Source organism: Nerophis lumbriciformis, linkage group LG21 (genome assembly GCF_033978685.3).
Source record: "Nerophis lumbriciformis linkage group LG21, RoL_Nlum_v2.1, whole genome shotgun sequence".
NCBI lineage: Eukaryota > Metazoa > Chordata > Actinopteri > Syngnathiformes > Syngnathidae > Nerophis > Nerophis lumbriciformis.
Window position 1 is genome coordinate 39,437,501 of NC_084568.2, and position 14,295 is coordinate 39,451,795.

At 43.7% G+C, this 14,295-nt stretch overlaps 1 protein-coding gene across 3 annotated transcripts in view; it reads left to right on the forward strand.

Annotated features, from left to right (window-relative positions):
• LOC133620811 (triple functional domain protein-like) overlaps positions 1 to 14,295 on the forward strand; it is a 263,468-nt gene that overhangs the window by 202,201 nt on the left and 46,972 nt on the right. For all 3 annotated transcript variants that reach the window (XM_061982390.2, XM_061982387.2, XM_061982388.2), the window contains 5 exons: positions 907 to 1,100; positions 1,166 to 1,336; positions 9,941 to 10,036; positions 10,110 to 10,258; positions 10,325 to 10,391. In XM_061982390.2, the coding sequence (XP_061838374.2) occupies positions 907 to 1,100; positions 1,166 to 1,336; positions 9,941 to 10,036; positions 10,110 to 10,258; positions 10,325 to 10,391 (677 nt within the window). The remainder of the gene's footprint in view (positions 1 to 906; positions 1,101 to 1,165; positions 1,337 to 9,940; positions 10,037 to 10,109; positions 10,259 to 10,324; positions 10,392 to 14,295) is intronic.

Below are 14,295 nucleotides of genomic sequence, written 5' to 3' on the forward strand. Positions count from 1 at the left end.
CAGTGTGTGCATAAATACATTATGAGCACAGTCAACAATACCGCGAGAATACTGTAAAGTCCGGGCTATAATATTCAAGCCACACCCACCCAATATTATAAGAAATACAATTTTTTTACATATTTTAGTTGCACCGGACCATAAGCCATAGATATATACCGGTACGAAAGACTTTGTAAATGTTCATTTACATACCTTTAAAAGTGTTTCCAAATGGTGCCTGTCACGCGGCAGTAAAACAGCTGATCAAACAAAACAGAAATCATAGTCATGGACCCACAAGCTGCACAAGCTAGCTCTCCAATCTGCTAAACTGACTCAATAACTCCACGGTGACGTTTTGGTGAATGTAGGTAACAGAAACAATAGGAACAGAATGCCATTGTAAGTTAATAACAATAACACAGACACTCGTAAACGTGTTAGCTTGCTAATGATGCAAGCTTGATTATATTAGGATAGCATGTACAAATATGCATGAATACACTCCTACAGACATTACACAAGGGACGCTTTAGTAAGTACCAATTGTTTTACTGCGAGTTAAATTATAAAACTTACAAATGTTGCTTGGAGTGATGAAGAATCCCTTTGAGCAGAAACGCTATGGACAGTTTTACTTCCGGTTTAAAGCAGAAACAGGAAGTACATTTTCAACCGGCAGCACCTGCAGTGAGCAAACTCGTCCAAAAGATGGCACCACTGCACAAACAATAACATGCCTTTGCTGGCTTATTTGAAAACGTTATGTTCAATACAAAACGTTATGCACATTTGCGAAGAATTGTAAGCCGCAGGGTACAAAGCGTAGGGAAAAAGTAGCGCCTTATCGTCTGGAAAATATGGTAATAACCGGGCTTATTTTTTGACCATTGCATTGTAATTGCTGTCCAAATGTTTCTGCAGGCAATACCTTACGAAAGTGGCTCACTAGCCCAGTCCGCCGGCTCAGCAGCGGCAAGGCGGACGGCCACGTGAAGAAGCTGGCCCACAAGCACAAGAAGAGCCGCGAGGTGAGGAAGAGCGGTGAGATGACCCTGGGGTCCCAGAAGGACTCGGACGACAGCGCCGCCACGCCACAGGACGAGACCGTGGAGGAGGTCGGAGAGACAAGGCCACATTCTGCTGCGCCAGGGACTCCAACTGTTGTTCTGCTGTGTTGCAGAGGGTCCGCAATGAGGGGCTGTCGAGCGGCACCTTGTCCAAGTCCAGTTCTTCGGGCATGCAGAGCTGCGGCGAGGAGGAGGGCGAGGAGGGTCCCGATGCCGTCCCCCTGCCTCCGCCAATGGCCATCCAGCAGCACAGCCTGCTGCAGGCCGACTCCCAGGACGATAAGGTGAAGAAAGGAGAAAGTCTTGAATTACACATCATTGCTCCTCATTTTTTGATTTACCAGGTTTTTAGTCTGAATCTTCCTGTTCTGTTCTCTCTTGAGAAGTTTTAGGCAGCAGAGACTTTTCTTCTGACACTAATTTCTGTTTCTCTTTTTGTTTTGTTTCCTGGTTGTATTGTTTGCCATAATGTAGCATTATCTTGATTTATGTCCTGTCTTTGCTTTGTCTCAGTTTCCATACCTGTCCATCTGAAGTGCCCCATCTTCCTCCCCTCACTTCTCCTTTTTACCGCCTCCAATTGATCCTTCTTCCTTTATTTAACGATCAAATGACAGAAACAAATCCCTCCTTTTTTCTGACGTAACAGACTTTTATATTTCTTTGGATTTTCTTTTTTCTTTTTCTAAGCAATCTAATTTTCTCAATTTCCCTGCGATCCATGTTTTTTTTAAATTTTTATTCCACTTCATGTTTTTTTTTTAACTGTCAAAGCCTTATCTGTGCCAAAGTGCCGCAAAGCTCTCTTGAATATTACTACGGCTTTTTCTGCATGTCCTAAAGTCTGAGCGGCCCCTAGTAGTCCGTGAAGCCCAATTATAACCCCCAACACCGAGGTGAGAACGCCCCCCCACCCAAAAAACCAAAATGTCCCCCATGTTGCCATCACCACTCCCTCCCGTTCTCATCCCCTTTTTACCCTCTGTGCGTTTAATCTCATGACCCATGCCAGTAATTGGCTGGCGAGGCCACAAGAGCACAAAGGCTCGCCCAGAAAAGCCAGCAGAGCAAGGGTGAGAGTCTACTGGAATATATTTCTGATATTACATCCATTCCCCTTTTTCCATTTGAAGTACTTCTCATCACTTCAACACACGTCACATCTTTCCTCTTTTTCTTTTTGCTTTTAGCCTCACGTTTGTAACTTTTACTGAGCATTTCCTTTCACCTTCTTTTCAACCTTCAACTGTTGTTTTTGACGCATCACATTAGTCGCATACGACAATTGCTCGCCTCACCCAAACAAACGATGAGCTCAGGTTCATACCATGACCTTTAGCCATTCAAATTTGCATTCCATTTAAAAGAAAAATGCTGGTTTGAAACATGTATAGTGGCAATAAGGGAAACTTCAAGGGCCTGTGTTCACCAATTCATCTAAAAGGTGTCTTTTGTGCAAAGAAATTTCCTTTACTTTGGCGTCCAACGTGCAGCCCTGGAGCTTGTTTTTGAATTGGTGCACTGCATTTTCCAAAAAATACAATTTAACAAGAAAAATAATATGCATGAAGGCCTAATGTAAAGAAAAAAGTGTAAATGTATGTACTAATAACACGCTTTGTCACCTGATAGCATTTAGCGGTTATACACCTTCAGCCATTTGTATTGTGTATTAAAGGGGAACTGCACTTTTAGGACTCAGTTGCAATGCACTTGTCAAACAAACAGAAGAAATCTGGAGTCAGAGAGAAGCTGAAGCCATCCATCCATCCATCCATCTTCCCCCGCTTATCCGAGGTCGGGTCGCGGGGGCAGCAGCCTAAGCAGGGAAGCCCAGACTTCCCTCTCCCCAGCCACTTCGTCCAGCTCCTCCCGGGGGATCCCGAGGCGTTCCCAGGCCAGCCGGGAGACATAGTCTTCCCAACGTGTCCTGGGTCTTCCCCGTGGCCTCCTACCGGTCGGACGTGCCCTAAACACCTCCCGAGGGAGGCGATCGGGTGGCATCCTGACCAGATGCCCGAACCACCTCATCTGGCTCCTCTCGATGTGGAGGAGCAGCGGCTTTACTTTGAGCTCCCCCCGGATGACAGAGCTTCTCACCCTATCTCTAAGGGAGAGCCCCGCCACCCGGCGGAGGAAACTCATTTCGGCCGCTTGTACCCGTGATCTTGTCCTTTCGGTCATAACCCAAAGCTCATGACCATAGGTGAGGATGGGAACGTAGATCGACCGGTAAATTGAGAGCTTTGCCTTCCGGCTCAGCTCCTTCTTCACCACAACGGATCGATACAGCGTCCGCATTACTGAAGAGGCCGCACCGATCCGCCTGTCGATCTCACGATCCACTCTTCCCTCACTCGTGAACAAGACTCCGAGGTACTTGAAGTCCTCCACTTGGGGCAAGATCTCCTCCCCAACCCGAAGATGGCATTCCACCCTTTTCCGGGCGAGAACCATGGACTCGGACTTGGAGGTGCTGATTCTCATCCCAGTCGCTTCACACTCGGCTGCGAACCGATCCAGCGAGAGCTGAAGATCCTGGCCAGATGAAGCCATCAGGACCACATCATCTGCAAAAAGCAGAGACCTAATCCTGCAGCCACCAAACCAGATCCCCTCAACGCCTTGACTGCGCCTAGAAATTCTGTCCATAAAAGTTATGAACAGAATGGGTGACAAAGGGCAGCCTTGGCGGAGTCCAACCCTCACTGGAAACGTGTCCGACTTACTGCCGGCAATGCGGACCAAGCTCTGACACTGATCATACAGGGAGCGGACCGCCAAAATCAGACAGTCCGATACCCCATACTCTCTGAGCACTCCCCACAGGACTTCCCGAGGGACACGGTCGAATGCCTTCTCCAAGTCCACAAAACACATGTAGACTGGTTGGGCAAACTCCCATGCACCCTCAAGGACCCTGCCGAGAGTATAGAGCTGGTCCACAGTTCCACGACCAGGACGAAAACCACACTGTTCCTCCTGAATCCGAGGTTCGACTATCCGGTGTAGCCTCCTCTCCAGTACACCTGAATAGACCTTACCGGGAAGGCTGAGGAGTGTGATCCCACGATAGTTAGAACACACCCTCCGGTTCCCCTTCTTAAAGAGAGGAACCACCACCCCGGTCTGCCAATCCAGAGGTACCGCCCCCGATGTCCACGCGATGCTGCAGAGTCTTGTCAACCAAGACAGCCCCACAGCATCCAGAGCCTTAAGGAACTCCGGGCGGATCTCATCCACCCCCGGGGCCTTGCCACCGAGGAGCTTTTTAACTACCTCAGCAACCTCAGCCCCAGAAATAGAAGAGTCCACCACAGATTCCCCAGGCACTGCTTCCTCATAGGAAGACGTGTTGGTGGGATTGAGGAGGTCTTCGAAGTATTCCCTCCACCGATCCACAACATCCGCAGTCGAGGTCAGCAGAACACCATCCTCACCATACACGGTGTTGATAGTGCACTGCTTCCCCTTCCTGAGGCGGCGGATGGTGGTCCAGAATTGCTTCGAAGCCGTCTGGAAGTCGTTTTCCATGGCTTCCCCGAACTCCTCCCATGTCCGAGTTTTTGCCTCCGCAACCGCTGAAGCGCAAAAAAAAAAGACTAAAAGTGGTGAAGCTGTATTTTCATTTGCATGTTAATTTTATTGCCAGTTTATTCAAGAAATATATATTATTAATTTAGTTAGAATGTCAATGTGTAATTATATAGAGCCTTATTTGTCATCGTTTTTTATGATTCCCTCCTTTTGCAGCATATTTGATTAGTATTTATTTTGTAATCAGCCTAACCTAAGGCTTGATATTAATCTTTGTAACCAACACATGCTTTCATGTCATATTGATAAGGCTGTAAACTGTAAGTGAAGTGAAGTGAATTATATTTATATAGCGCTTTTCTCTAGTGACTCAAAGCACTTTACATAGTGAAAGCCAATATCATACCTGCCAACTACTCCGGTTTTCCCGTGATTCGTACGGTTTTCATCAACCTATTCCGGGTTACGGTTGCAGTGATAAAAAATACGGTTTTTCATTAATTAAAAAAAAAAAAGGGTGAAAACTACGCGAATTGCACCTTGTGCAGACAAGATTTTTCGATCGGACACGGAGGAATTAGCGATGTAAAAGACCACGTTGGGACAAAAAAACACAAGTCTAATGCCGTTGCTAGCGATACAAGTGGAAAACTTTCAACGTTTTTCGTCGCCCAAACAGATTCTTTGGATGTGATAAATGCCGAAGTTTTATTTACGGAGGCAATAATTGAGCATGGACTTCCAATCGCACTGGCTGATCACATGGGACAGTTAAATGTTTGTAATGCAACCTTTAAAAATCATTACGCGGTGATCGCGGTCCCAAAAATAAACTTTTCTTGCATGATAATGTCCAGAAAGATTCGCTTTATATTACTATAGAGTCCTTTTAACGAATGAGTTTGATGGTTTATCACAAACCTTAAATGAAAGAAGTCCTTTGTTCTCCTGCATCATGCATGCGCTAATTGGCCTTGCTTCGTGTTTGGTGCGCAATCCTGTCGGCTGTATTTCACAGCACGACATACTGTTAAAAGTGTTTATACTATTTATGCTTTCAAGTCCAAGTTGAAGAAATCTTGTTAAATGTTGACAGCATAACTACCAAAATATTAATATTTTTGCAGTGCTATTTCTGTTGAAAAGTTCAAATGATTACATTAGAGATGTGATGTGCCACTTTTCAAGTGTCTGATGGCTTAAATTAATTTTCATAAATTGTTCATATTTTGAATTCTTTTGAAAGGCTTACAAAAAAACTACATTTGAATTGTAATTCCATGCTATTGACAGGACTATTATTTTTAATGAAGTTAGCTTACCATGTTTACAGTATGATAATTGTGATATAAATGTTAATTTTAGGCACAGAATATTTTTTACAATTGAACAAGGCAGTAGATTATACAAGCTTGGACAGAAAGTTAATAATGACACCAATTTGTTTTTTAATGGAATTGTTTAGTACTGTTTTACCATTCGTTTACTGTAAAAAGTGTTTATACTTTCAATTAACAAATTGAAGTCTTGTGAAAGGTTGACAGGATAACTGGCATTAACTGTCAAAATAATTTCAAACTATTGAAGTTAGCTTACAGAATAAACATGTCAATCAACCCATATGATTTTTGCTGTAATATTTTTGTTTTGAAAAGTCACTGTGACTGATAGAAAAGTGATGGTTTTAGCAACATTTTAACCTGTCTGAATGCAATCAATCATTTTGCGTCGGGGGGCAGCCCCCCTGAACCACCCACCAGGACTTTGTCCTGGACCTATCCGGGGCCTGCGGCCCCTGGACCCTGGCTACTAGGTTTTTCTGATTTCAAAAGTTGGCAGGTATGCAGCAGTGACTAGGATGGTGGAAGCGGGGATCGAACCTGCAACCCTCAAGTTGCTGGCACGGCCGCTCTACCAACCGAGCTATACCGCATCGGACCGCGTAGGTTCGATGTAATTATTCAATGTGACTAAACTCAAGAGTAAGATGACAACATTTAGTGGTAATATTTCAGCAAGCCACAAAGTTAAATATTGGCCGTGTGATGGCATTGTTGGCTTACCTTTCCCCTTTTGCCTCTGATCAGTTGATGGCAAGCTTTTGGCCCCAGTAGGACTGCTTACTTTCACTTTCAAAGCCAGTGCCTTTTTGCACCGGAAGTGCTTACAAAAACTTGACGACACAACGCTGGCCAACACCATTTATTATAAATCTGTTTTACTTGACTCCTACTTGACTGAATGATTCCACTGAGGATCACACACTAACAAATGGGCCCAACTTTATATTTTTCTTTTTCAAAACCAATACACCATATATTGTAACCAATTTTGGTAAATGTTATTGGCCCCAGGAACCCAAAAGGTTCTCAGTGTTAAAAGTAAGTCATATATATATATATTACGGGATTTATATGTCCCCATTCGTCACGGGTTACTTGACACATGAAACGTGACAAATTTGGGGTGTGCACTATCCTCTTTTGCCGGCAAGTGGCAGGAGAATGTTGAATATCTTCAAATGTGTTTTTTGGCAATTCAACTTTGACCACACCGTCAGTTGCTGTGTAGAGTTGCACTTTCCATCATTTTCAGCAGACTACAGTGCAAAGTGATTGTGTTTTTTGGCAATTCAACTTTGACCACACCGTCAGTTGCTGTGTAGAGTTGCACTTTCCATCATTTTCAGCAGACTACAGTGCAAAGTGATTAACACTCCCGTGAGACCCAGCCAGGAATGATATGTATAGATCAACTTCAGATCTATTATTTGACATTAGCTTTGAATTATTTTCATGTTTTATACTCTTTTTGTTCAAACCCTCTTTATAACATCACAAAATATGTAATATTTCCCCCCAAAAAATGTTTTAAGTGGAATATTTCATGTGAAGCAATTGGTGCCTTGAATGGAAAACAATTCATAACAACATTGCTTTTGGTTCAGTATGATTTTTAAAGAAATGACAGTTTAAAAAGAGAGAAAAAAAAGATCACACTAAAGGTCACGAGAACCGAAAGGCCCCCACTCAAAGTGTTAAAAACAAGTTATACAGTGGGGCAAAAAAGTATTTAGTCAGCCACCGATTGTGCAAGTTCTCCCACTTAAAATGATGACAGAGGTCTGTAATTTTCATCATAGGTACACTTCAACTGTGAGAGACAGAATGTGGAAAAAAAATCCAGGAATTCACATTGTAGGAATTTTAAAGAATTTATTTGTAAATTATGGTGGAAAATAAGTATTTGGTCACTTCAAACAAGGAAGATCTCTGGCTCTCACAGACCTGTAACTTCTTCTTTAAGAAGCTCTTCTGTTCTCCACTCGTTACCTGTATTAATGGCACCTGTTTGAACTCGTTATCTGTATAAAAGACACCTGTCCACAGCCTCAAACAGTCAGACTCCAAACTCCACTATGGCCAAGACCAAAGAGCTGTCGAAGGACACCAGGAAAAGAATTGTAGACCTGCACCAGACTGTGAAGAGTGAATCTACAATAGGCAAGCAGCTTGGTGTGAAAAAATCAACTGTGGGAGCAATTATCAGAAAATGGAAGACATACAAGACCACTGATAATCTCCCTCGATCTGGGGCTCCACGCAAGATCTCATCCCGTGGGGTCAAAATGATCATGAGAACGGTGAGCAAAAATCCCAGAACCACACGGGGAGACCTGGTGAATGACCTGCAGAGAGCTGGGACCAAAGTAACAAAGGTTACCATCAGTAACACACTACGCCGACAGGGAATCAAATCCTGCAGTGCCAGACGTGTCCCCCTGCTTAAGCCAGTGCATGTCCAGGCCCGTCTGAAGTTTGCCAAAGAGCACATGGATGATACAGCAGAGGATTGGGAGAATGTCATGTGGTCAGATGAAACCAAAATAGTACTTTTTGGTATAAACTCAACTCGTCGTGTTTGGAGGAAGAAGAATACTGAGTTGCATCCCAAGAACACCATACCTACTGTGAAGCATGGGGGTGGAAACATCATGCTTTGGGGCTGTTTTTCTGCTAAGGGGACAGGTCGACTGATCCGTGTTAAGGAAAGAATAAATGGGGCCATGTATCGTGAGATTTTGAGCCAAAACCTCCTTCCATCAGTGAGAGCTTTGAAGATGAAACGTGGCTGGGTCTTCCAGCATGACAATGATCCCAAACACACCGCCCGGGCAACGAAGGAGTGGCTCCGTAAGAAGCATTTGAAAGTCCTGTAGTCTCCAGACCTCAACCCCATAGAAAATCTGTGAAGGGAGTTGAAAGTCTGTGTTGCTCGGCGACAGCCCCAAAACATCACTGCTCTCGAGAAGATCTGCATGGAGGAATGGGCCAAAATACCAGCTACTGTGTGTGCAAACCTGGTAAAGACCTATAGTAATCGTTTGACCTCTGTTATTGCCAACAAAGGTTATATTACAAAGCATTGAGTTGAATTTTTGTTATTGACCAAATACTTATTTTCCACCATATTTTACAAATAGATTATTTAAAATTCCTACAATGTGAATTCCTGGATTTTTTTTTCACATTCTGTCTCTCACAGTTGAAGTGTACCTACGATGAAAATTACAGACCTCTGTCATCATTTTAAGTGGGAGAACTTACACAATCGGTGGCTGACTAAATACTTTTTTGCCCCACTGTATATCAATATATATTATTTTTACTTCCAACGCTTACATGAGTTCAAACCCCGGCCGAGTCATGCCAAAGACTATAAAAATGGGACCCATTACTTGGAATTGGGGGTTAAATCACCAAAAATGATTTCCGGGCGTGGCCACCGCTGCTGCTCACTGCTCCTCTCACCTCTCAGGGGGTGATCAAAGGCAGAGAATAATTTTGCCACACATCATGGGTACTTTAACTTTATTTCAAGATCAACTTTTTATGATGTTTTGAGCGGAGACAGTTTAAAAGTAAAAAAAAAACTGCCTACATGGCAGATTTGTGTTAGTAGTGCCATTATTGCAACATGTTCTCGTTACATTACACCGGTTTGCTCTTTTATTCCACTTTTTAAAGTTTTTTTGTAAGATTATTTTTTCCGTATGTTGCTGGCCGCTAAAAAATGAGCTGCGGGCCGCACTTTGGACACCCCTGATTGAAAGACTTGCTGGAAACAGAGTGCGGCGGCGAATGAATACGAGGTTGTGGACTCCTGAGACATAACTCTTATCAATTCTTGTGCATGAATTGGTCTCAGCCTCTTTACAAAATGATAAGTATGAATCCTTTTCTTCCCAATTGTCAATATGCACGTTAGTAGCACAGTGGACACAGGCCCTAAAGTAGACAATCGGCTGAGTACGCGAGTGGAGCTCATGTTGGTTTACTGTCCATCTACAGAACTCCTCTCGTCTGTCAGTCCGCCCGTCCAGTTCAGAGACGCCCAGTGCTGCCGAGCTGGTGAGCGCCATCGAGGAACTGGTCAAAAGCAAGATGGTAGGAAAATAACATGGATATGTCATTCTCTACTTGACTTTGAATGTAAAAGATGGAAGTGTACCTCTCTCAGGCTCTGGAGGACCGTCCCAGCTCGCTGTCAGTGGAACGAGGCGACAGTAGCTCCCCCTCCTTCAACCCTTCAGACAACTCCCTGCTCTCCTCATCCTCCCCCATGGAGGAGATGGACGAGCGGCGAGCGAGCATCCTCAAGAAGAGACAGTAAGCCTCTGTACTTTGACTTCAACCATTTCATTTCCCATTAATAATCTTTTCTTCCCATTAAAGTTACATTCTGCTAGAACTGCTGGAGACGGAGAGAGATTATGTCAAAGACCTGGGCCAGGTGGTGGAGGTGAGTGTGGAGCCGCGCCCATTTCTTAACTTCCAGCTGTTATCTTACTTTTCACCTGAAAAGTGATTATCTTGCCTGCCTTGGTTCCATCACAACCTCCCATGTGGGAATGTGCAGGTGTTTGCTTATTGGGTCTTCACAACACATTGGGCCTACAATTACACTCAAATATGATCTGGGTAAATGTATTTTTCACTGCAAAAAGTGTAATGAAAAAACTTGTAATGAACCTTTGTGACCAGTTCGAATGCAAACATAAATTAAAGCTGCAAGCAGCATTGGTCGGGCCCGCGTATTTGGCAGGTGCTAGTACTAAGTGTCCCAATACTTTTGTCAAGTTTTAGTCCTAAGTGTCCCAATACTTTTGTCCAGTGTAAGTGTCCCAATACTTTTGTCCGGTTGCCCAATGCTTTTGTTCAGTGGTAGTAGTAAATGTCCCAATACTTTTGTCCAGTGGTAGTCCTAAGTGTCCCAATACTTTTGTCTACTTTTAGTCCGAATTGTCCCAATACTTTTGTCTAGTGTACCTACCTTGTCTGCATTGTGTGGGCACGCTGGTGCTTCCTGCTTTTAAGCAGCCATCTTGAGAAAACAGCAGCGCAGCAGCATCAGCGCAGCGGTTCTTTGAAGGCTCATAAAATCAAAACCGGAGCAGTTAGAAAAATTATTTCGATAACTTTTATTTGGAAGGGTTCAATCTCTCTCCTGTGTTAGTTTGAAGCTGAAACGACAAAGGAGATAATGTTTGAAGAGAAGTGACCGGTTTATAAAAAAAAATTGTTTTGAAGGGGAAATTGCAAACTTCCTGTTGATTTTTGCTGAGGGTTGTCAATCTATGAAATGTAGGTCTAAGTGAGACCTACATAGAGGTTTTTGTTTCATTTTCCCAGTGGGAGTTACAGGCAGTTTTGTCCTTTTTTTCTTCCGAGGAGCAGTTTTTTTTTGCGTTTTAGTAAAAAATTGCAGTAGAGCGCAATTTTGAGATTTGGGGTTAGGTTTTTTTTTTAGATCGCAATGTTTGCCAGTCCTGATGTGTGCGTTCAGTTTGGTGGGTTTTGAAGTATGTTAAGGGGGTCAAAATACAGCTCAAAGAGGCAAAAGTTACTGTTTTTAGTACTTTTTTGTCTTGAAGGGGGAATTGCCAACTTCCTGTTGATTTTTGCCCGAGAATATGCTATTATGAAATCTAGGTCTAAGTCACAACCTACATAAAGGTTTTTGTTTCATGTCTCTCCGACCTTCCTAGTGGGAGTTACAGGCAGTCTAGTTTTATTTTTCCGTAGGGGGCGCTAGAGCGCAATTTTGAGTTTTGAGGTTTTGTTTTTTGCTAAAAAGTTTTGCCGTATATTACTGATGTGTGTGTAAAATTTGGTGAGTTTTGAAGTATGTTAAGGGGGTCAAATTACAGCGCAAAGTTGTGGAAGAATAATAATAATAATAAACGATCGAAAAACAATAGGGTCCTCTGTCCCATTGTAAAAGGACTCCCTTCGGGATTCCTTTTACAATGGGCCATGCGGGCCCTAAATATGTACAGTCATCACCCGTTCATCGCGTCTAATTGGTTCCAAGATTGACCATAGTCAATTATTTTTTGCAAAGTAGAATTCTTAGTTATAAATGGAATATTTTCATACTTTAAGTACAGTTTAAAAACCTGTTTACGTTCTTTGAAATACGGTTCTGAACCATCAATCAATCAATCAATGTTTATTTATATAGCCCTAAATCACAAGTGTCTCAAAGGGCTGCACAAGCCACAACGACATCCTCGGTACAAAGCCCACATAAGGGCAAGGAAAAACTCACCCCAGTGAGACGTCGATGTGAATGACTATGAGAAACCTTGGAGAGGACCGCATATGTGGGTAACCCCCCCCCCTCTAGGAGAGACCGAAAGCAATGGATGTCGAGTGGGTCTGACATAATATTGTGAGAGTCCAGTCCATAGTGGATCCAACATAATAGTAAGAGTCCAGTCCATAGTGGGGCCAGCAGGACACCATCCCGAGCGGAGATGGGTCAGCAGCGCAGAGATGTTCCCAGCCGATGCACAGGCGAGCGGTCCACCCCGGGTCCCGACTCTGGACAGCCAGCACTTCATCCATGGCCACCGGACCTGTGCCCCCCCCCCTCCACAAGGAAAAGGGGAGCAGAGGAGAAAAGAAAAGAAACGGCAGATCAACTGGTCTAACAGGGGGGCTATTTAAAGGCTAGAGTATACAAATGAGTTTTAAGATGGGACTTAAATGCTTCTACTGAGGTAGCATCTCTAATTGTTACCGGGAGGGCATTCCATAGTACTGGAGCCCCAATAGAAAACGCTCTATAGCCCGCAGACCTTTTTTGGGCTCTGGGAATCACTAATAAGCCGGAGTTCTTTGAACGCAGATTTCTTGCCGGGACATATGGTACAATGCAATCGACAAGATAGGACGGAGCTAGACCGTGTAGTATTTTATACGTAAGTAGTAAAACCTTAAAGTCACATCTTAAGTGCACAGGAAGCCAGTGCAGGTGAGCCAGTATAGGTATATATATATGTATATATGTATATAAGGTATATACAGTATAGGCGTAATATGATCAAACTTTCTTGTTCTTGTCAAAAGTCTAGCAGCCGTATTTTGTACCAATTGTAGTCTTTTAATGCTAGACATAGGGAGACCCGAAAATAATACGTTACAGTAGTCGAGACGAGACGTAACGAACGCATGAATAATGATCTCAGCGTCGCTAGTGGATAAAATAGAACGAATTTTAGCGATATTACGGAGATGAAAGAAGGCCGTTTTAGTAACACTCTTAATGTGTGACTCAAAGGAGAGAGTTGGGTCGAAAATAATACCCTGATTCTTTACTGATTCGCCTTGTGTAATTGTTTGGTTGTCAAATGTTAAGGTGGTATTATTAAATAAATGTCGGTGTTTAGCAGGACCGATAATCAGCATTTCCGTTTTCTTGGCGTTGAGTTGCAAGAAGTTAGCGGACATCCATTGTTTAATTTCATTAAGACACGCCTCCAGCTGACTACAATCCGGCGTGTTGGTCAGCTTTAGGGGCATGTAGAGTTGGCTGTCATCAGCATAACAATGAAAGCTAACACCGTATTTGCGTATGATGTCGCCTAGCGGCAGCATGTGAATACTAAAGAGTGCAGGGCCAAGAACCGAACCCTGAGGAACCCCGCACGTTACCTTAACATAGTCCGAGGTCACAACAAAAAGATGAACAACTTCATCTTTTCCATTAGCAGTGTCGTTAGTAGCACTTTATTGTCATTGGACTTAAATAGTACGGACCCGGTCAAGAGCAGACATTGTACAGGGTCCACGGAACAGGGATGCTGATGGGGTGCCCTCCCCCCCAATGAAAGGTGGAGGAGGAGGAGGATGAGTAAAAAAAAAAAGTCTATCCGAGATTAAGCTCCCATAGGGGGTGGCTTAGTTTGGGGCCACAAACCTCTAATAGCACAAAGGCCGCCTTCGTCAAGAGCCAGAGAGAAAGGGCATTGACCGGCACAAGTTGAACATCCCTCCCCTCAAAAACTCACCAATGTGGAGATGTGTTATTGATGAGGCAGGAGTCGAAGCAAAGTTTTACTCCCCATGAAAAACAGGTACGTAAACAAAGGCTCCATCGGCATGGAAACAGACGTTCCCTTCAACCTGGAAATGGGAGTATTGTTGGTGAATATCTGTTTTGATAGCCACAACATAATGATAGAAAACAAGACAAATACTGTACTGTGAAACATCCATCCATCCATTTTCTACCGCTTATTCCCTTTGGGGTCGCGGGGGTCGCTGGAGCCTATCTCAGCTACAATCGGGCGGAAGGCGGGGTACACCCTGGACAAGTCGCCACCTCATCGCAGGGCCAACACAGATAGACAGACAACATT